We start from the raw sequence: 23,595 nt of genomic DNA, 5'->3' as shown, positions 1-23,595 counted from the left end.
GTATATCAGTATGTAGTGTCTCTACTTTAAAGAGTCCTCTCCTGCTGAGTTCAGGGTATATCAGTATGTAGTGTCTCTACTTTAAAGAGTCCTCTCCTGCTGATGTTCAGGTGTATATCAGTATGTAGTGTCTCTACTTTAATGAGTCCTCTCCTGCTGATGTCAGGTGTATATCAGTAGTGTAGTGTCTCTACTTTAAAGAGTCCCTCTCCTGCTGATGTTCAGGTGTATATCAGTATGTAGTGTCTCTACTTTAAAGAGTCCTCTCCTGCTGATGTTCAGGTGTATATCAGTATGTAGTGTCTCTACTTTAAAGAGTCCTCTCCTGCTGATGTTCAGGTGTATATCAGTATGTAGTGTCTCTACTTTAAAGAGTCCTCTCCTGCTGATGTTCAGGTGTATATCAGTATGTAGTGTCTCTACTTTAAAGAGTCCTCTCCTGCTGATGTTCAGGTGTATATCAGTATGTAGTGTCTCTACTTTAAAGAGTCCTCTCCTGCTGATGTTCAGGTGTATATCAGTATGTAGTGTCTCTACTTTAAAGAGTCCTCTCCTGCTGATGTTCAGGTGTATATCAGTATGTAGTGTCCTCTACTTTAAAGAGTCCTCTCCTGCTGATGTTCAGGTGTATATTCAGTAGTAGTGTCTCTACTTTAAAGAGTCCTCTCCTGCTGATGTTCAGGTGTATATCAGTATGTTAGTGTCTCTACTTTAAAGAGTCCTCTCCTGCTGATTTTCAGGTGTATATCAGTATGTAGTGTCTCTACTTTAAAGAGTTCCTCTCCTGCTGATGTTCAGGTGTATATCAGTATGTAGTGTCTCTACTTTTAAAGAGTCCTCTCCTGCTGATGTCAGGGTATATCAGTATGTAGTGTCTCTACTTTAAAGAGTCCTCTCTGCTGATGTTCAGGTGTAATCAGTATGTAGTGTCTCTACTTTAAAGAGTCCTCTCTGCTGATGTTCAGGTGTATATCAGTATGTAGTGTCTCTACTTTAAAGAGTCCTCTCCTGCTGATGTTCAGGTGTATATCAGTATGTAGTGTCTCTACTTTAAAGAGTCCTCTCCTGCTGATGTTCAGGTGTATATCAGTATGTAGTGTCTCTACGTTAAAGAGTCCTCTCCTGCTGATGTTCAGGTGTATATCAGTATGTAGTGTCTCTACTTTAAAGAGTCCTCTCCTGCTGATGTTCAGGTGTATATCAGTATGTAGTGTCTCTACTTTAAAGAGTCCTCTCCTGCTGATGTTCAGGTGTATATCAGTATGTAGTGTCTCTACTTTAAAGAGTCCTCTCCTGCTGATGTTCAGGTGTATATCAGTATGTAGTGTCTCCTACTTTAAAGAGTCCTCTCCTGCTGATGTTCAGGTGTATATCAGTATGTAGTGTCTCTACTTTAAAGAGTCCTCTCCTGCTGAAGTTCAGGTGTATATCAGTATGTAGTGTCTCTACTTTAAAGAGTCCTCTCCTGCTGAGGTTCAGGTGTATATCAGTATGTAGTGTCTCTACTTTAAAGAGTCCTCTCCTGCTGATGTTCAGGTGTATATCAGTATGTAGTGTCTCTACTTTAAAGAGTCCTCTCCTGCTGAATGTTCAGGTGTATACAAAGTAACAAAGTGACTAAAACCTCTAACACAGGAAAGTGAAATAAAAGGGATCATCATCCTGCACTCCAAGCGCCATTGACAGCTTTATTGAACACTAAGCATCCTCAAAGTGCTGATGACAAACCAAGTCTTGTTTTAATTGCACAGAACACTGAGCCTACATGTGATCACTGAAGAATGAATGAGTGAACATAACGAGCCGTTCGTGTCCTGGGTGGGAAGAAGAAGTCATGGTGCTGTTCTTCAAGTACGCTGACAAAGCAAAAGATTTCCCTTTGACACTTCAACACTTGTTTTTTTTCACGATCCATTCCAAGAGTGCTCTGCTAAAATCCACATCCACCTTCCTTAAAATGAAGACTTTTTAACATACAGTGTATTCAACAAGACCTCTTGACATCCACACAAAGAGCCAGTACAGTAAAGCCTAACGACAGGGTGCTGTTAAAGTATCCGTTTATAGTACAAGCAAAAAGGACAATGGGTGTTCCTGCACGTCGCCTACGAAGCACACACACGAGTCACAGACAACGAAAACTGGGAGTAGGCACTTCTGTTTTTTTCTTTTTTGTGTTTTCATCAAATCTCTTCCTCATTTTCTTCAGCCAAGCACACGGCTCTGTGTTAAGAGCATCGTATTAATTTAAGCTAAATGAATAAGTTAAACACTTTCACCAACGGCTTAGCCTTAGGACGAGGGACGGATGCAGGACACGTAAGAAACACAAGATGGGCAGAATTTCTCCTTTTTTTATCCTCCTGCCTTTCATTCATTCCCCAATACATCTTTTATCTAATGCCAATCACTTCATCCGGGCAGAGATGGACTCACATGCCATGCTGTTACACTCAGCCCCATCACTTAGTGTAATGATACAACAAGTATCAAAATCCCAAAATCAAAAACACATTTGACATTTTACCTGTAGTGCAATTCATCCATTTAGATTCCTTTTAGCGCTCATGACCTAGTTTCTCAAAATAGTCCACAGACCATGTTGTGAGCAGTTTCAAGCGGGAGCTATTTTAATTTTACCTAACCAATAAGGAAGAAGCAGCCTCTCAAAGGGCACGCTTCCTCTTTGCACTCTGATAGGGTCGGCAGATCCTAAATGAAACTGCTTGAATAACTTGGGCATGATGTCTGGATAGAGACAGTTTTTAAGTATCTGAAAAAGTGTTCTTTTGGGGGTGTACTGTTCCTTATCATGTTTTATCACCACTGTAAAGCGTCTTTGAGCACCTGGAAAAGCGCTTCGAAATGAAATGTATTATTATTATTATTATTATTATTAAAGCGGTGTATTAATTACAGGGACAGTAAGGATTGTATTGGATGCAATATGACTTTCTTTCAGTGTGAGGGATTCGTTCTTTGCTACAGGTAAGTCATTAGTTAAACATTAAAGTCATGTGACTACACACACACACACACACTCCAGCTCAAGTCCTATATAGTTGCTGCAAAGAGCTCCAGAGTTCTTCACACTTCTTCTCAAGCAAACCCAAAATGTTTCAGGAAGACGGCACCTCAGCGATCTCTCGTTAAGCAAGCAAGTCTGTGGGACCAAATGTATCAAACATGATGTGAAATCAGCCATCTTAAAGTGTGAGGGACGAGAGGAGGAAGGAGAGCCTTTGTCAAAACACGGGACAATAAATATGTACAGATGGATTTATGTTGGGCAAAGTGTGCCGGCGACACCAGGGAAGGTCAGGCGGGGATTTACACACTATGGTATCATTCCAGGGCTACAATATGTGTCGCTATACACAGCAGGATGTGGTTCACTAGGAGGAGGCAAAGCAAGCGTGCACAGCGCTGAAGAAGACAAAGATAAGCAGTCTCATCCTAACAGTTTGGCTTCCTTGTTTTGGCCCTTTTTTTATCCTCCTTTTCCTTTTTTGGGTGCTGCTTGTTTTGTGCATTTTTGAAACGATGCAAGAAGAAATCACAATTAGTGCTAAATACTACAACAGGCTTTCCACTGTCTTCTTTATTTCTCCCTCCTCTCAGTCTAACCTCCCCTCTCCACATCTCAGTGAGTGGGTCACGACTCCTCCGACTCTTCCGTTCCTCGTTTCCTCTCCTTTAGTTTCTGTCTGGAGGATGAATGGAGGGGTGAGGGAAGTGGATTTTCTCCGCTTCAGTTCCCCCTGTTTGTTGGAGGAAGGAGACAGGATGGTTTCAGGGTGGAGGTGGTGTGGAGGGTGGGGCTCAGACTCGTGGGGGTTTAGTTCCCCCCGCAGCAGGATCGGTTGGAGTGGGCGTCCGGATCCTGGAGGTTCACTCCCCGGTGTCGCGCTGCATGTGTGGGGTTCTGGGTGTCTGTTTTTGGCATCTTTTTTGCTGCATTAGGACAGAAATGTGTTGACATAGAAACCAAAATTAACACCAGACTCAGGCTTTGTTGCTAGAAAGTAACTAACCCAATACTCATTCATGAAAAATTAACAAAAAGGTTTGCAACTTGGTTTCGCAGGTTTGTGTTGACATAGAAACCAACATTAACAAGTGTGGCTTATTTTTTGCTTTAATAGACTAAGCAGTGTTTTGACATACAAACCTTTGGTTTAAAGAGTCCTCTTCTACTGATGTTCAGGTGTATATCAGTATGTAGTGTCTCTACTTTAAAGAGTCCTCTCCTGCTGATGTTCAGGTGTATATCAGTATGTAGTGTCTCTACTTTAAAGAGTCCTCTCCTGCTGATGTTCAGGTGTATATCAGTATGTAGTGTCTCTACTTTAAAGAGTCCTCTCCTGCTGATGTTCAGGTGTATATCAGTGTGTAGTGTCTCTACTTTAAAGAGTCCTCTCCTGCTGATGTTCAGGTGTATATCAGTATGTAGTGTCTCTACTTTAAAGAGTCCTCTCCTGCTGATGTTCAGGTGTATATCAGTATGTAGTGTCTCTACTTTAAAGAGTCCTCTCCTGCTGATGTTCAGGTGTATATCAGTAAGTAGTGTCTCTACTTTAAAGAGTCCTCTCCTGCTGATGTTCAGGTGTATATCAGTATGTAGTGTCTCTACTTTAAAGAGTCCTCTCCTGCTGATGTTCAGGGGTATATCAGTGTGTAGTGTCTCTACTTTAAAGAGTCCTCTCCTGCTGATGTTCAGGTGTATATCACTATGTAGTGTCTCTACTTTAAAGAGTCCTCTCCTGCTGATGTTCAGGTGTATATCAGTATGTAGTGTCTCTACTTTAAAGAGTCCTCTCCTGCTGATGTTCAGGTGTATATCAGTGTGTAGTGTCTCTACTTTAAAGAGTCCTCTCCTGCTGATGTTCAGGTGTATATCACTATGTAGTGTCTCTACTTTAAAGAGTCCTCTCCTGCTGATGTTCAGGTGTATATCACTATGTAGTGTCTCTACTTTAAAGAGTCCTCTCCTGCTGATGTTCAGGTGTATATCACTATGTAGTGTCTCTACTTTAAAGAGTCCTCTCCTGCTGATGTTCAGGTGTATATCAGTAAGTAGTGTCTCTACTTTAAAGAGTCCTCTCCTGCTGATGTTCAGGTGTATATCAGTATGTAGTGTCTCTACTTTAAAGAGTCCTCTCCTGCTGATGTTCAGGTGTATATCAGTGTGTAGTGTCTCTACTTTAAAGAGTCCTCTCCTGCTGATGTTCAGGTGTATATCACTATGTAGTGTCTCTACTTTAAAGAGTCCTCTCCTGCTGATGTTCAGGTGTATATCACTATGTAGTGTCTCTACTTTAAAGAGTCCTCTCCTGCTGATGTTCAGGTGTATATCAGTATGTAGTGTCTCTACTTTAAAGAGTCCTCTCCTGCTGATGTTCAGGTGTATATCAGTGTGTAGTGTCTCTACTTTAAAGAGTCCTCTCCTGCTGATGTTCAGGTGTATATCACTATGTAGTGTCTCTACTTTAAAGAGTCCTCTCCTGCTGATGTTCAGGTGTATATCACTATGTAGTGTCTCTACTTTAAAGAGTCCTCTCCTGCTGATGTTCAGGTGTATATCACTATGTAGTGTCTCTACTTTAAAGAGTCCTCTCCTGCTGATGTTCAGGTGTATATCAGTAAGTAGTGTCTCTACTTTAAAGAGTCCTCTCCTGCTGATGTTCAGGTGTATATCAGTATGTAGTGTCTCTACTTTAAAGAGTCCTCTCCTGCTGATGTTCAGGTGTATATCAGTGTGTAGTGTCTCTACTTTAAAGAGTCCTCTCCTGCTGATGTTCAGGTGTATATCACTATGTAGTGTCTCTACTTTAAAGAGTCCTCTCCTGCTGATGTTCAGGTGTATATCACTATGTAGTGTCTCTACTTTAAAGAGTCCTCTCCTGCTGATGTTCAGGTGTATATCAGTATGTAGTGTCTCTACTTTAAAGAGTCCTCTCCTGCTGATGTTCAGGTGTATATCAGTGTGTAGTGTCTCTACTTTAAAGAGTCCTCTCCTGCTGATGTTCAGGTGTATATCAGTATGTAAGGCAAGGCAAGGCAAGGCAAGGCAAGTTTATTTATATAGCACTTTTCAACACAAGGCAATTCAAAGTGCTTTACAAAAAACGAAAGACATTAAGAAAATGGCATTTAAAATCAGTCATTAAAAAGAAAAGATAATAAAATAAACATAAAAAGAAAAAATACATGGATAAAAGTTACAGTGCAGTCTAAGATATGAATAGTTCAATGAAAAGCAGCGACAAAAAGAAAAGTCTTCTTGCTGGATTTGAAAGTAGTCAGAGTTGCAGCGGACCTGCAGGTTTCTGGGAGTTTGTTCCAGATATTTGGAGCATAATAACTGAACGCTGCTTCTCCATGTTTAGTTCTGACTCTGGGGACAGAAAGCTGACCAGTCCCTGAAGACCTGAGAGATCTGGATGGTTCATAGTTTAGCAGGAGGTCAGAAATGTATTTTGGGCCTAAACCATTCAGTGCTTTATAAACCAGCAGCAGTATTTAGAAATCTATTTGACACACAGGAAGCCAGTGTAAAGAGGAGTGATGTGATCCACTTTCTTAGTGTCAGTGAGGACTCGAGCAGCGGCGTTCTGAATCAGCTGCAGCTTCCTAATAGATTTTTTAGTGAGACCTGTGAAGACACCATTGCAGTAGTCGAGTCTACTGAAGATAAAGGCATGGACAAGTTTTTCCAAATCCTGCTGTGACATTAGTCTTTTAATCCTAGATATGTTCTTTAGGTGATAGTAGGCTGATTTAGTAACTGTTTGAATGTGACTGTTGAAACTCAGGTCAGAGTCCATGACTACACCTAGATTTCTGGCTTTATCTGTTGGTTTGAACATTGCAGACTGAAGCTCAGCGCTAACTTTTACACGTTCTGACTTGGCTCCAAAAACCATTACCTCAGTTTTATCTTTGTTTAATTGGAGAAAGTTCTGACACATCCAGTCATTGATTTGTTCAATGCACTTACTCAGTGTTTGAATTGGAGCATAGTCTCCTGGTGAAATTGTTACGGAAATGTGTGTGTCATCTGCATAGCTATGGTAAATTATTTTGTTGTTTTTCATTATCTGAGCCAGTGGTAGCATGTAGACGTTAAAGAGAAGAGGCCCCAAGATGGAGCCTTGAGGTACCCCACATGTCATATTTGTCAACTCAGATGTGTATTTACCTATAGAAACAAAGTTGTTTCTGTCCTTTAAGTAGGATTCAAACCAATTTAGAACTGTTTCCGAAAGTCCCACCCAGTTTTCCAGTCGGTCTAGTAATATGCTGTGGTCAACAGTGTCAAACGCAGCACTGAGATCTAATAATACTAACACTGAAGTTCTGCCACTGTCTGTGTTTAAGTGGATGTCGTTAAAGACCTTTACAAGAGCAGTCTCAGTGCTGTGGTTTGGACGAAAGCCTGACTGGAACACATCGAAACAGCTATTTAAATGCAAGAAATTACTCAACTGTTGAAAAACAACTTTTTCAATGATTTTACCTAGAAATGGGAGGTCTGATATGGGCTTGTAATTGTTCATTACTGAAGCATCTAGATTATTCTTTTTTAAGAACGGTTTAATGACTGCAGTTTTCAGGGCCTGTGGAAAAATACCTGAGTGAAGAGATGTGTTTACTATATGAAGTAGATCTGAGGCCATGCAAGGCAAAACATCTTTGAAAAATCCTGTAATATCAAGGCAGCAGGAGGAGGACTTCAGAAGTTGTATAATGTCCTCTAAGTTTTTATCATTAATCTGATGGAATTGTGTCATGATGTCTGAATTGATATTAGGTGGACACAGAGACAACACATGTGCTGTTCCTGATGCAGAGGCACTGACTGCTTGTCTGATTTTCTGAATTTTGTCAGTGAAGAAGGCAAACTCATTGCACGCCCAGGTGGATAGAAATGACACTGACACTGGGGGGTTAGTTAGTCTGTCGACGGTAGCAAACAAGGCACGTGCGTTGTTTTTGGTAATGATGTCAGAGAAGAATGATTGTCGTGCGTTTTTCAATTCCAAATTATAAAGGCCAAGTCTCTCTTTATAAATTTCAAAGTGAACCTGGAGATTTGTTTTTCGCCACCTGCGTTCCGCTTTTCGACATTCTCTTTTTTCTGTTTTCACGGTCATGGCCTTTCTCCATGGAGATATTTTCTTGCCAGTCACTTCCTTTACCTTAGTTGGAGCAATGGCATCTATAACATTTTTAATTTTTGAATTAAAATGATCTACTAGCTCATTTACTGAGGTGTTCGCAGGGGCAAGTGTGGAAGAAAAATTCTGAGTAAATGTACTTATTGTAAGTCGCTTTGGATAAAAGCGTCAGCTAAATGCAATGTAATGTAATGTAAACATTTCCCTAGTATTTTCAGTTAAATATCGCTTTGTGGTTATCTCTTTTTGAACACTTGTGTGAACAGAAATAGAGCTCTCAAAGGAAACACAGGAATGGTCAGAGAGCGCAACATCAGTCACCACAACCTTAGAGATATTCAGACCCTTTGAGGTAAATAAGTCCAGAGTGTGCCCCTTATTGTGCGTGGGCTCCGTCACATGCTGAGTCAGTCCACAGCTATCAAGAACACAAAACAGTTCTTTCGCCCCTCTGTCCTGGGGGTTGTCAACATGGATGTTAAAATCACCAACAATGACTAGACGGTCAAAGTCAATACACACTACAGACAGCAGTTCAGTAAGGTCATCAAAAAAGCTTGCACAGTATTTGGGTGGCCTGTAGATATTTAGGAACAGAGCTCGAGAGGAGCATTTCAGCTGAAGGGCCACATATTCAAAAGAATCAAAGTTCCCATACGATGTCTTCCTGCATTGAAGGGAATCACTGAACAGAATAGCAGCTCCACCCCCTTTCTTATGCATTCTTTCCTGACTCAAAACTAACGTTGGGAGGGGCTGATTCGATAAGAACAGCTGCACTGTTATTTTGTTCAATCCAAGTTTCTGTTAAAAACATAAAATCGAGATTGTGCTCAGTGATAAAATCATTGATTAAAAATGTTTTTCCTGCCAAAGACCTGACATTTAATAAAGCTAGTTTAAGTTCGTTAAACACACTATCAGTCATGTTTTTTGTAACAAGCTGTGGCTGACATGGAATCACTGCTAAATTAGATAAACTGTATCTAAGATGATTCACCGCTCTTAATCTATGACCTATCAACACAGATATCAGCAAAGCTACAGGCAGGCAGGGCCCCGGCATGTCCTGGAAAGAGTTGAGAGTGCCATACGCCCTTGAGCCTGGACCCAGCAGATATCAGTTTGCAGCGTTTTGTACACACACATCCCTATCAGGCTTTGAAGGAGAGGGAGGACCCACCACCCTGCTCCTCTCAAAGGAGGGCAGGGTGTAGGGTCTCTACTTCTAAGAGTCCTCCCCTTTGTCACTTTACAAACTAACAAATGTTCAGTTATCTTGATATCTTGATATTTTAGGGTCATCATAATGTCAATATCTATTTTCTTAAGTTTTCACGAGCTTGGTTGTGCACCTTTGCTTTTTGGTAACTATTAAAAATCATTTTTTAAGTATTTTTACTATCATCAAGTCTCGTGTAAATGACAGGAAACTCACCAATAGCCAGGAAGAGCTCATTGACGTTCATGGCTGTTTTAGCAGAGGTCTCCATGAAGAGCAAGCCGGTGTCTTCAGCGTACGTCTGGGCGTCCTTTTTCATACAACACACACACAAATGCAGATATAAAGTCAGTTTAAACACTTACAAAACCTGAAGCTGAAAAAATAAAATGTTTCTTATCCACAAATAACCCTCTCTGGAGCATGACGACACACAGCTCTGACTTGTGCCTCAAATACAGTTTCTGTTTTTAATCAGCCAGACAGCCGCTGACTCTTACGGACTTTACCACCTGTATTTTAATGCAACCAATTAGGTATAGTAAAACAAAGGTTGTGCCTTGTTCTCTTATCTTGTTGTTTAATTGTAAACAGAAGCTATCATAGACAAGCAAAGGACAAATTGAGCATATATTGTCACAAGATTATCCCAAAAATGGTTAGAAAATATGGGTAAAAGAGGTTTAAAATGGCCATAAAACCTACAGAACTGACTTGACCTTACATTTAGTTAAGAAACACGTTTATATATGTCTAGAGGTCCATACAGTCCATGGTTCATAAAGAGGACTTTAAGTTTAAAAAGGAGATCCAACCCAGTTGCAGAATTGTAAAGTGAAAGCCAGGCTTAAAGTGAACCAATCCTAACGCTGACGGTGTCTTTATTCTACAGCCATGACATTGTGAAATCAACATATTCTTCATTATGAATATATTTTAAAAAAAGTGATCTTTGGCGCTTTAAATCAGGGTATTGTTTATATTTATGAGGATATTCACAACATGACGGGAGCTTGTTACCTCGTACTCCACTAGTCTCCTCTCTGCCAGGTCCGCCTTGTTCCCAGCCAGCGCGATCACGATGTTGGGACTGGCCTGCCTCTGCAGCTCCTTCACCCAGGCCTTCGCTCGCTCAAAGGTGTCCTAAACACACAGCAGGAGGTCAGAGAAACACCAACACACAGGTAAACACCAGGTACAGAGGACAGAGGTCAGAGAAACTACAACACACAGGTAAACACCCGGTACAGAGGACAGAGGTCAGAGAGACTACAACACACAGGTAAACACTAGAGGACAGAGAAACTACCAACACACAGGTAAACACTAGAGGACAGAGAAACTACCAACACACAGGTAAACACTAGAGGACAGAGAAACTACCAACACACAGGTAAACACCCGGTACAGAGGACAGAGGTCAGAGAAACTACAACACACAGGTAAACACTAGAGGACAGAGAAACTACCAACATACAGGTAAACACCCGGTACAGAGGACAGAGAAACGATAGTTACGGCTGTAACTACGGTCCTATGAGTCCCTACTGACCGCCAGAGGCGGTGCTTTAGCACTGGATATGTCCATCGCGCGCATGCGCAGCTCGAGTACCAATAACAACAAAGTCACCTGTGACACCGGCTATATCAGCCGGTGTCGTCAGAGGATCTGTTCCCAGAATCTTCTCGCGAGCACACAAGAATTCTGAGTGACAGGGAACTCTGGCGGTCATCCGGGACTCATAGAACCGTAGTTACAGCCGTAGCTATCGTTCTATTTCGTCCCTACTGACCGCCAGAGGCGGTGCTTTAAGCACTGGATGACTTATACCAACAATGTCATGAAGGATCCAAGCCCTTGCTCCACTGGAAGCAGCGGAGCTCGGCAAAAGGACCACGCCCAAAGAATGGGGAGTGGCGACATTGACCTGATGACAACTGGAGAATGTGCCAGAAGACGCCCACGACGCCGCGGCGCAGATGGTCTCCAGGCGCACCCCTCTCAGGGCAGCCCAATGTGTTGAGATGCTCCTTGTAGAGTGGCATCTCAGCCTGATGGCAGGGGGCGGCCACTGGCCCCGTAAGCCTGTGAGATGGTATCGACAACCCAGTGGGGCAGCCACTGGTTAGAGGGCATAACCTCCTTTAGTGCCGCCAGGGCAAAATCAAGAGTTGCTCCTCCTGCCGTATACAGGCCGTAGCCTTGATATACGCCCTTTGGGCACCCCCAGGGCACAGCAACTTCGACGTGCCGTACTCCTGTATGTCAAAGCGTGCCAGCTGGGCAGGCTGATTGAAGTGGGTTTGTGGAAGGACCCCGGGCGGGAATGCCACATTTGCCCAAAGGGCAACGCCTGAGAGTCCCACCTCGGGCATGTATCGTTTATGGAGAGGACATGCAACTCCCCGACTCACTTCCCTGAGGCTATGGCAAGCAGAAATGCTTCCTTTGTGGGCAGCCACCTAAGCCCCACCTGGGCCAGGGGCTCGAAGGGAGGAGGTGATAGGGCATCCGGCAGCAAGGGCAGGTCCCAAGCCGGAGCCCTCGGGGTGCAAGGGGGACGCTGCCGTAAAGCCCCTCTCATAAAGAGGGACACCGACCTGTGGCACCCCGCCGTGGCGCCGTCGACCCGAACATGTCGGGCAGAATCGCAGCCACATAAATTCAGAGTGGAGTGAGAACGTCCACTATCTAGAAGGACTGTTGTCTAAGCAACAATGTACATGCTGTCCCCAAGGAACACGCACATTCTTTCCCCCCAGTTGGGGTAGAAAGTGCGTGAGTGCAAGCTGCACAGCCCGAAGCTCTAGCACGTTGACCTGGCGCGCACTCTGCTGGGCAGACCGCTGACCCTGAACGGTCCTGCCCTGCCGCACTGCACCCCACCCTGAGAGACATGCACCTATGGTGATGGTCTCCTGGCGGGATGGGATGGCGCCCATGGGCACGCCTACCAGGAGATAGGCCCTGCCCCTCCAGCGTGACGGAGAGTGGAGCAATGCTGCGACACCCTGACGTCCCTGTGCCTGTGCCACTTGGCGTCCAAGTGAAGGCTGTTCAGCCACATCTGCATGGGGCGCAACGACAGGGCCCAGCGGCCGAGGCAGCTGCCAGTCTGCCCAAGGGCCGGAGGAACTGAATATAAGGCACCCTCTTGCCCGGCCCACGTGGAAGTAGGCATCCCTCGGTTGAGAACCACTCCACCTGTGCGTATGCAGTAGTCAGCATATAGAATGGCAGCACCTTCAGGAATCTGTTGATTCCTCTGAGGTCCAAGATCGGGCGAAATCCGCCGACTTTCTTGCTCACGAGATAGTATGCCGAGTAGAACCCCCTGGCTAAGCAGAGGGTCTTACTGGCTTGATTGCGTCCTTGGACAGAAGGACGGACAACTCTTGGCCCAGAGGTAGGGCCCCTGCCGGATCGCTGTCGACTGTCAATTAGACCCAGCCGAAGGCTAGGGGCCGGAGCTGCGGTCCGTACTCCTGGGTTAAGGTGAAAACCACCCAAGGGACGGAAGTACAGACTGCCCAGAAACTGAGCTGCTGCTGGGAAAGCAGCCGCCGACCACCCCCGGGATTTCAGGGCCCTGCCCCCCGGACCCTGGAGCCTCTTGGGGGGCTCCGGTAAGGCTCTGGGGCACGAGGCCGCCTGGAAGGCGGGCGACATGGGGCACGAAAGTCATTGGGAGGCGGTTGAGTGGGCCGCTAAGACCTCTGCAGACCACCCCTGTAATCCGGCGGCTGAGTGCGGCTGCTAGAGCGGCCCCTGGGCCAGCTGGGAGTGGGCATAGGTCTGCGAGGACCCGAGTGCTGCTGCCTGGTCTGCCTAGCTTGGACGGCACGCTCCAGTGCCTCCAGGGCAGCTGATCTAAACAGCTCCCCTGGCTCGACTGGTACGCTACGGAGGACTCTCCTACATGCCTCAGTTAGTGGTGACTGGGCCAGCGAAACCTGGCGACGAGTCTGTACCAGCGACAAGGCGTCCTCATACAGAGGTGCGTCAACCGAAGGAGGTGCGCCAGCCGAAGGAGGTGCGCCAACCGAAGGAGGGGGGCGGGGGACAGGCGGCCTGTTAGCAGCCCCTACACCGGGCACAGGCTGAAGGGTCAAGAGGCGACTTCATCATACCCCTATCGGCAGCTAGCCGATCCACTTTAGAGGACAGCCTGTTTCTAGTCCTTCTATTGGGGGGAGCACACATAGCCATCGCTCCCTCAAGTCGCCGGGAACGGCCGAATTGATCTGGAGGAGGACGTGACAAGGAGAGGTGTCTGTTGGCTGCTGCCAGACGTTCCACCTCAGTGACTCTAGCCACTCTGAGCACCCGAGGCATGCAGCTACAGCTCATGCAGGCGTTTACCGTGAGAACCTCCCTCAGATGCTCGAATTTCGTCCCCACTGACCGCTAGGGTTGCCAGAAACTGACCATGATCAAAATCGATTATTCGGCAGCCCTGGCGAATAATAATCGATTATTCGACCGACCCCTCCCCCCCCCGCCCCCGCGGGGGAAAAAAAGGAATTCCGTTGTTTTCTTTACTGTAACATGTTTAACAGTTACAAACAACAAACAAGCATGTCATCACAACGACGTGGCCTTGAAGTGAAGTTGGTAATGGTAATATTACTATTATTAGCATATATATATATTTATTTATATATATTTTGGTTGAAACTAATCGATTTTTAAAAATAATATTCGATTATGGAGACTGTAGCGAATATTCGAATAATCAAATAATCGCTGGCATCCCTACTGACCGCCAGAGGCGGCCGAGGCAGGAGGGGCAGCGGTCGTGGCCGTCCTCGGGCTCAAGAGAAGCCATACAGGCGCTACATGAATGAACCATTCTGTAGGTAGCCAGATGCAGTGTAGCCGGGAGCGGGTGCGGGAACACAGCCTTCACCAGCTACCTGCTTAATGGAAAGAGTAGAGCGTTGCTGCTACTCGCCGAACAGAAAGAGGGATGTAATTACACCCACGTTACCGGCAGAGGGAGCGGGAGCGAGAGCACTGCCTTCACCTGGCTGGATTAATAAACACGGCAGTTCAGCGTCTACCAGGAGCGGGGGCGAGAACACTGCCGGCTGAGTTAGAGACGAACGCCAGATGCAGCGTTACCGGGAGCGGGTGCGGGAACACAGCCTTCACCAGCTACCTGCTTAACGGAAACCAGGCAGTTCAGCGTCTACCAGGAGTGGGGGCGAAAACACTGCCTTCACTGGTCGAGTTAGAGACGAATGCCAGATGCAGCATAACTGGGAGCGGGTGCGGGAACACAGCCTTCACCGGCTACCTGCTTAACGGGAAGAGTAGAGCGGTGCTACTAGACGACAGTAGTAACTCTGGCCAGTACTTGCACGGCTTGGAACCGTAGTTACAGTAGTAACTATGGCCAGTACTTACACAGCATAGAGCCGTAGTTACGGTATTGCCTATGGCCAGTACTTACGGCTTAGGACCGTAGTTACAGTAGTAACTGTGGCCGGTGCCTAAAAGTGTCAGCCAAACGGCTGCCCACTAGACAATATAATATTGAGAGGATGAAATCCTCCTCAATGGCCATACATGCAGAGCACACAGCACACACAGTGAAGATTGTTCTCTGCATATCGTCCTAGAGCTAGGAGTCTAGTACTAGGAGCAGTAAATACAACGATATAGCGCTACTGCAACCATACCATGCGTTTACCGGGAGCAGGAGCGAGAGCACTGCCCTCACCGGCTGAGTTAAATATTGAAGCTTAACAGTACATGCAAGGTGTTAGCCAAGCGGCTGCTGCTAACAATCAAGCAACCAAGTCAGAACACAATGTTAAGACCAGATAATTAGCTTCTAAGAAAAAGAACAGCCCGCATAGAACCGTAGGCCATGGTTACAGTAGTAACCGCACATGCAGAACACACAGCACCCACAGGGAAGATGTTCTCTGCATATCATCCTAGTGCTAGGAGTCTAGTACTAGGAGCAGTAATACAACGATCTAGCGCTACTGCAATCAAACCCTATGCTACAGGGAGCGGGAGCACTGCCCTGAGTTAATAGTTAAGCTCAACAGCAAGGTGTTAGCCAAGCGGCTGCTGCTAACAATCAAGCGACCAAGTCAGAACACAAATGTTAAGACCAGATAATAGCTTCTAAGAAAGTACTTACCTTACTCTCTGCATCTAAACGAAAAACGGGTTTAAAGTATGACCCTCTGGGCTTCCATACTAAATCGAATGAGGGACGCAGCCAAAGCTGGGACTCAAATGCTAATGATAGCTCGGGCACAACGCCACAATCAGAACTTTCAAAAGAGCATAAGGGCAACTTTATGGGAGAGGAAGCGGGAACACTGTCGTCACCAGAAAGTCTAAGCCACAACAAATAAGACGGTAATCAGGACAACTTGGCTGGGAGAGGGTGCGGGGACACAGCCATCACCAGCAACAAGCTGACACCAACCTGTCCGTCGAGGCTCTGCACAGCCGGCCACAGCTCCTGGAGGACGCGTTAACGACCCGTAGCTCCGACTGTCAGTTGCGAAGCTGCACGCGGCCAGCTGCTTGCAGAGAAATCCCTCAGATCAAACGTTCAAACCTGAACGCTGTAGGCTACAAGAATGTAGCCACGGTACCCTCGCGCAGCGAGAAGATGAAAGGAACAGATCCTCTGAAGACAGCGGCTGATATAGCCTGTGTCACGTGGGTCACAGGTGACTTTGTTGTTATTGGTACTCGAGCTGCGCATGCGCGCGATGGACATATCCAGTGCTTAAAGCACCGCCTCTGGCTTTGATCCTGGATCAAGGGTTCAAGTCATGGATGTTTAAAGTTTAACTTCTTCATATGTCTAATATTATAGTTGACTTTTCATTCAGGAAGTATGACGCTGCGCTGTCAGTACGCTTCTCCATGTTTGTGATTGGTCGAATGCTCCAAATACCACCCCTCTCATGTGAACGCGCACCTAGCTAGATAGGACACGGCTGGCTTGAGCGATCCACTTGATAACCAGCGTCGTAGTACCGTTTAGCGAGAGCGCGTATGTTTTGGATTAGGCCAACCGGCTAACTCAAACATATCCAGGTTAGGTTGAACCAGCTTCGTAGTACAGGCCCCTGGTACAGAGGACAGAGAATGTGTGCGTGAATAAAACATAAATATAGGAAGGTTTTATCAGCAGTTAGAGGAGTGTGTGAGGTGTGTAGTATACTGATAAATATGAATACCTGGTTGTCTGGGATGTTTTATAACTAATGATCTACTAGCGATGCAAGTTCTCGAAATACTTTATTGATTTACTTCATTCTGTGGATGTAATCTGTGTATACTGTACCGGCTTGGTGATGTCGAAGACCACGATGGCGGCCTGAGCTCCTCTGTAGTACATGGGGGCGAGGCTGTGGTAGCGCTCCTGTCCCGCCGTGTCCCAGATCTCAAACTTCACTGTGGTGTCGTCTAAACACACCGACTGAGCCAGGAACGCCGCTGAGCGAGAAGGAGGGAAATGACAAGTTACCAGGTGCTCTTCAAGCCTTCGAACCACAACAGCAAAACCATAGCAGGACTCGTGTATCCAGTCGTAAGCTCGCTATCCCTCAGCATTTTCACTTTAACCATACTATTCAGAACCCTTACCTTACTCAAAGGTTAAGGGAAAGCCTTGTGAAGTATTGGGCACATGAGTGGATGAATGGTACTTGTAAGTTCCTGAGCTCTGCCAAGTGTCTACACCTTCCTTTGTTTACAGTACACACATCTGTTTACAATCCACATATTTATATTTGATTACAACAGGCAGCATTTCATTCCACTGTAAAGCTATTCATTTTACAATCTTTGTTATGTTGTTCTTTTTTACACGTACAAACCGATTTTTAACTTGCACTATTGTGTCATATGCACACATTGTATGCCTTTTTCTTTTATGTTGTAAGTATATTGCATTGTTGGAGAAGCCTGGACCTTAAGATTGCCAAAACTACACAGTAGGTATTGTGCGTATAACAATAAATATTCAACCCTACAATATCGTCGCAATATGAAGATAAGCGTATTTTATCAGACCACACACACACACACACACACACACACACACACACACACACACACACACACACACACACACACACACACACACACACACACACACACACACACACACCACACACACACACACACACACACACACACACACACACACACACACACACACACACACACACACACACACACACACACACACACACACACACACACACACACACACACACACACACACACACACACACACACACACACACACACACACACACACACCTCCTATGGTCGTCTCCTGGAACTCGTCAAACTGCCCTTTGACGAATCGCAGCACGAGGCTGGACTTGCCCACCGCCATGTCCCCCAGCAGCACCAGCTTGAACTGGCAGATCTTGGTTTGTGGCAGTGTGCCGTTGGTGCGGCCTCCACTCCCTCTGGAGCTCATACCAGCAGGGGGTCTCCTCCCTGGGGGGGGGGGGGGCTTCTGGGGACGTCAGGCACTTGCACCGCCTTCCAGAGCGGAGTCAGGTCTCGCTGATGTGTCCCGACGTCTCTTCACTCTCCGTTCTATCTGAGGGAAGAAGTGACAGGTTGTATTTCGGTGCAAGATTAAAACCCCCAGACTCAGAGACAGTTTCTCCCACAGGCCATCAGACTGTTCAACACCTGGACTTTTGAAAGAACATCCATAACATTCATCGGTTTGCAACTTACATATATCAATATTCCAATTACTTGTATATAGACTGTTCTGCACCGTTTCTATTCTATTCCATTTACTTTCACTATTATCTGTTGTACTGTGTTGTGTTGGAGGCGCCTGTGGCCTAAGATGTTCATTGATAAAACTGTAGCTATGAACACATGACCATAAAAGCCTTGCACCTTGAATCATGTACACTCTCCCCTCTTTGCCATTGCAGGAAATGCCTCTTCCAGTGCGTCGTTAAAGTCTGGGGATACGAGTTTTATTAGGAGAGCTGCACATTGAATTTTTCATTTTATTTAACATGAATCCCATCCAAAGCATGCGCCACATAATTGTGACGGTGTACGGCTGCTGCTGATTTGTTTACTTCTGTCCCAAGTGGGTCTTTTGCACGTGCAGTGAAGCAAAGATATCATCCTAGAGCAGGGGGGTCGAACTCAAACACACAGGGGGCCAACTTTTTAAAATGGGTGCTAGTGGAGGGCCGGACTGGTTCAATGTTTATAGCAGAACTTATTGAAATGAACTTATTGCACATATTAAACCTGGAACTAACAAAGCTTAAAGTATAGCCTATAAAAACAACATTAAATAATCAGTTTCATTCATTTCTCACGGCTCTATCTGCAGCTTTTCAGAGTCATTTCTTATGAGTACATTTCTCCACAGGCCAACAACAGCTTCAAGAAACTATCCCCCTCAGAGAGAAACCAAACATGCCCTGTTGTCGTGAGAGAAAGTGCAGAAGGAAGCATCCATTGAACTCAGTGTGCTGCTCTGGGATGCTAGCTCAGACACTTGGCGTCTCATCAGGGTGCAAGGTCATCAATGTTTGGGCTCTGACTCTGAGCGGAGGAGACCCTCAGGATGGAGGGAAGGTGTGCTGCAATATACCGGCAGGCCAGATCTAATGGTGATTAGAAATGATCCTGCGGCCGAAATTAAATCTACGACGGGCCTGATTTGGCCCCGGGCCTCGAGTTTGACACCTGTGCCCTCGTCGAGTATCAAATACATCACAATAAGGTACTGAAACCAGCCCCTGCCACATGCAATATACAAGGTAAATGTTGTCTGTTGCTGGTCACCTGCCATCATGAGAAATAGGTTTTATTTACATTAAGAAAACATTTTTGTTTCTTTCTGCACAAAGCGAATATATTTAGAGCTATGACGTGTTTGCCGTTCATGCTCCTAGTTCCTCTGTTGCCCTCTTGTATTTGCACATATCTGGAAATACATATAGAAACTACTTTGTAGATAAGTAGATATGTTCCTCTATTAAATGTGTGACATGTATTATTATCCAAGGGTTTACAACATTAGATGGTGATGCTTACCGTCATCCAAAAAGAGAAGTGCTTATGTTTGCCGGATTGATTTGAAACAGTCACATCTATCAAAAGTGAATTTGTGTTGTTATCTCTTTGTCTGTTGTCCTTTGTCTTGATCACTTATTGAATTTAGGTTTTGTTCATGTTTTCTGTGTTTGTCTGTCCTCTTCTTTACATGTTGGAAATACGTTTTCACATGTTACATGTAATCCCTTTTTTGTCTTCTATATCCATCTGACATGCACTCGAGGAATAGCAAGACACAACTTAGCATTGCAACTGAATTTCTTTCCATCTCTGTGGATCATATCTTATCTCAAAAACATGTTTCTATCAAAGCAACAAACGCCTGTATTATATTAGAGCGACAGATTATTGCTTTGATAGAAAATGGAGGATAATTCCTACGCAAGAAAAGCAACTTGTTCAGCCCTGAATGTCTCCTCTGTGTCACTCATTCAGAATCAACTATAATAATAGTTCCCATTGTTCCCACGGTGTCCCTTACCCTGCAGAGAAACGTGAGCTTTAACACGGATGCTGCTGATTTATTTTGAATTTAGACATGAACTCAAGGAATAGCAAGACACAACTTTGCATTGCAACTGCATTTCTTTACATCTCTGTGGTCACATGTTACCTCACAAACGCCTCTATGATAAAAAAAGATGGACAGATTATTGCTGTATTAGAAAATGGAGGTTAATCCCTGCACAGGAAATGCATCTTTCCAGCCCTGAATGTCTCCTCTGTGTCCACTGATTTAGACATGTTTGATTATTTGCTAGCTGTGTGCCTTATCCTGCAGTGAAACCTGAGCTTGAGCAGAGATGCCGCTCATATTGCTGCCTGTCTCGCACCTGATATACTTCAATACTGAAAAACATCCACCACTGCAGCAAACCGGTCCTTTAACACCACCTCATTTGGGTATTTTGAAGTGTAAATGTCAATATTAACACCAGCTTATTTTATTTTTGTGCTAACGGGATCCCTCATTCCAGACGAAACTCAATCTATATTTCGACGCCAGAATAAACACACAGATACTAGCTGATTGCTCGAATAATAAAGAGATACGGAGAGGGATATATGAAGAATATTCACCGTGTTTACTGTGGTTTCAGCAGATATCGCAGGTTTCACTGTTGACAATTTGGCTTCATCAGCTGGTGAGAGAAAACGTTAACACTTCCTGTAGGTTTGCGCATGCGCAGTGAATGCCGCATTGTGAAACCGCATTTATTATATTTATTTATATATTTTATTTATTAGTTTATTCCACTCAAGGCAAAGGGAAATCTTATTTTACCTGCTCCTTATTCAATAAATAAATACAAATACTTACAGTAACATGAAACCAAAATCACGTAATTTTTTAGTGAACTCATAAGTTGAAGGAAAGCTCTATCTAATTATTTTTTTAGTGAACTCATAAATTGAAGGAAAGCTCTATCTAATTAATTGTTTTAGTGAACTCATAAATTGAAGGAAAGCTCTATCTAATTATGTTTGCCAATGTATGTATTTGTTATGTATTACTTGTAGGCAAAACATTTGCATTTAAATTGTGCAGCTCTCCCTTGAAAAAGAGATCAATGATCTCAAAGGGATACACCTGGATAAATAAAGGTTTGAAATGAAATAAAATATCTTGAGCTGTGAACCTGTCATGTCATACCTCTGTTTCATTGGTTGGCCAGCTGTCAATCTACTCTGTTAGCTGATCGCAAACGACCATTTTTTGGTGGGAGGGACTTAAGAGAACAGTTGACGTTAAGAAAACGGTGAGAACAAGTAATAATTCGGAGAAAAATAGTCAGAATTTGGGGATTTTTAATCAATGTATAGTAAGGCATAATACCATTGAACAAACGTAATGTTAAAGTTAATAATAAATAATCTGAATGGGTATTATTATTATTATTGAACGGTATTCATTTGACCTGTGTGTCCTCCAGGCCACAGGGGGCGCTGCTCACAACTCAGATAGCAAAGCACCCGAATGTCCTAACCACATGAAGGATGTTTTGAAATGTTCTGTGGACTCCTCAATTTTTATCATGAAAACGGCACTTTGGCAACTTGCTGACATTATGCCGACAACACGTAGGAAGAAACAGGGGAGGGACACCTCTGTATGTCTTATACATAATATATATATATACTAAAAATGTAGTATTATTATTATAATATAAATACATACAATTCATTATACAGCAACACATGATATAGAGAGTGGTGTTTTTTTATCAGTGTAACTAAGTACTCTTTTTGATGGACTTCAAGTCTTCCCATTGCAAGCCAAGTATATACTTTTACTTACTGTTTTACACCCTGTTGACATCTCTATATATTATTATTGTTATATGTATACTGATATTCTGTTATACATTCAATTACCCTGCAGTGTATCAAATAAACTCCATATAGCTCAAGCTTTACCATAAGCAACATTAAAGTGATGAACATATAGTACATTACATCCATATTATTCTTATATTGGCAATTGTAGGAGCAGACACAGTTGTGGTGGCTTAAAGCCCAGCTCTGCTCCGCGCCGTCCGTTAGATGAGCCCGGTCAGATTAATAAGAAAAGGAGTTCAAAACACCGGCATAAAAGTTATAACAATAATCTGATTTTAATGGTAAAAAGACACAATACGAAAATACAGAGTGCCCTGTGACAGAGCACTCCGGGCCCCCCGCTCCACTGCCGTGCGATCCAGGTATCGGGACCAGCCAGTCAGCAACAGGGGGCACCGTGCATGAATAAACAACAGTATATATGGACATTTTGGGGGCGGAGAGTCACTGCTTATCTTCCACCGGACTTCACTCCTTTAATTTCCCAGGGAAGGTTTCACACAAACTATTCTTTCCCACACAATCAAACATTGTACACAGATATATTAGTATCAAACATTGGCCCCAAAAAGAACCTTGAAAAGGACGTGTGTGTGTGTTTGGTAAGAGGAAGTGTATGTGTGTGTGTGTGTGTGTGTGTGTGTGTGTGTGTGTGTGTGTGTGTGTGTGTGTGTGTGTGTGTGTGTGTGTGTGTGTGTGTGTGTGTGTGTGTGTGTGTGTGTGTGTGTGTGTGTGTGTGTGTGTGTGTGTGTGTGTGTGTGTGTGTGCGTGCGTGCGTGCGTGCGTGCGTCTGTCAGGGTGTCTGGGAAAGTATATGTGTGTGTGTGTGTTGGTATCTTGGTCAGGGAGTGTATTGTGTGTGTGTTAGGGTGTCTGGGAAAGTGTATGTAAGAAGGTTTATATATATAGGATTACTTTAAAACAGTCCCAAATAATACCTGTTCACTTCAATACAGTTCAAGATAATACCTGTTTACTTTAATACAGTTCAAGATAATACCTGTTCACTTCAATACAGTTCAAGATAATACCTGTTTACTTTAATACAGTTCAAGATAATACATGTTCACTTCAATACAGTTCAAGATAATACCTGTTTACTTTAATACAGTTCAAGATAATACCTGTTTACTTCAATACAGTTCAAGATAATACCTGTTTACTTTAATACAGTTCAAGATAATACCTGTTTACTTTAATACAGTTCAAGATAATACCTGTTTACTTTAATACAGTTCAAGATAATACCTGTTTACTTTAATACAGTTCAAGATAATACCTGTTTACTTTAATACAGTTCAAGATAATACCTGTTTACTTTAATACAGTTCAAGATAATACCTGTTTACTTTAAAACAGTCCCAAATAATACATGTTTACTTCAATACAGTTCAAGATAATACCTGTTTACTTTAATACAGTTCAAGATAATACCTGTTTACTTCAATACAGTTCAAGATAATACCTGTTTACTTTAATACAGTTCAAGATAATACCTGTTTACTTTAATACAGTTCAAGATAATACCTGTTTACTTCAATACAGTTCAAGATAATACCTGTTTACTTTAATACAGTTCAAGATAATACCTGTTTACTTTAATACAGTTCAAGATAATACCTGTTTACTTTAATACAGTTCAAGATAATACCTGTTTACTTTAAAACAGTCCCAAATAATACATGTTTACTTCAATACAGTTCAAGATAATACCTGTTTACTTTAATACAGTTTAGAACAATATCTGTTTGCTT

At 43.9% G+C, this 23,595-nt stretch overlaps 1 protein-coding gene across 2 annotated transcripts; it reads right to left on the bottom strand.

Moving 5' to 3' along the window:
• Positions 1-1,668: 1,668 nt before the first annotated feature.
• On the bottom strand, positions 1,669-20,676 carry rab5b (RAB5B, member RAS oncogene family). Of its 2 annotated transcripts, none has more exons than XM_034079463.1 (6): positions 20,582-20,676; positions 17,711-18,002; positions 16,728-16,879; positions 10,423-10,545; positions 9,619-9,712; positions 1,669-3,954 (listed from the first exon to the last, which is right to left on the bottom strand). In XM_034079463.1, exons 2-6 carry the CDS (start codon positions 17,874-17,876, stop codon positions 3,839-3,841), a joined length of 651 nt encoding a protein of 216 aa, XP_033935354.1. In that variant the 5' UTR covers positions 17,877-18,002; positions 20,582-20,676; the 3' UTR covers positions 1,669-3,838. The 2 variants fall into 2 exon arrangements, with proteins under 2 accessions (XP_033935354.1, XP_033935355.1); XM_034079464.1 differs by having other exon boundaries at positions 17,711-17,998.
• Positions 20,677-23,595: the final 2,919 nt, after the last annotated feature.

The sequence above is a fragment of the Pseudochaenichthys georgianus genome, unplaced genomic scaffold (genome assembly GCF_902827115.2).
Source record: "Pseudochaenichthys georgianus unplaced genomic scaffold, fPseGeo1.2 scaffold_625_arrow_ctg1, whole genome shotgun sequence".
In the NCBI taxonomy this organism is placed as follows: domain Eukaryota; kingdom Metazoa; phylum Chordata; class Actinopteri; order Perciformes; family Channichthyidae; genus Pseudochaenichthys; species Pseudochaenichthys georgianus.
This window is presented reverse-complemented; position numbering and strand designations above follow the sequence as displayed.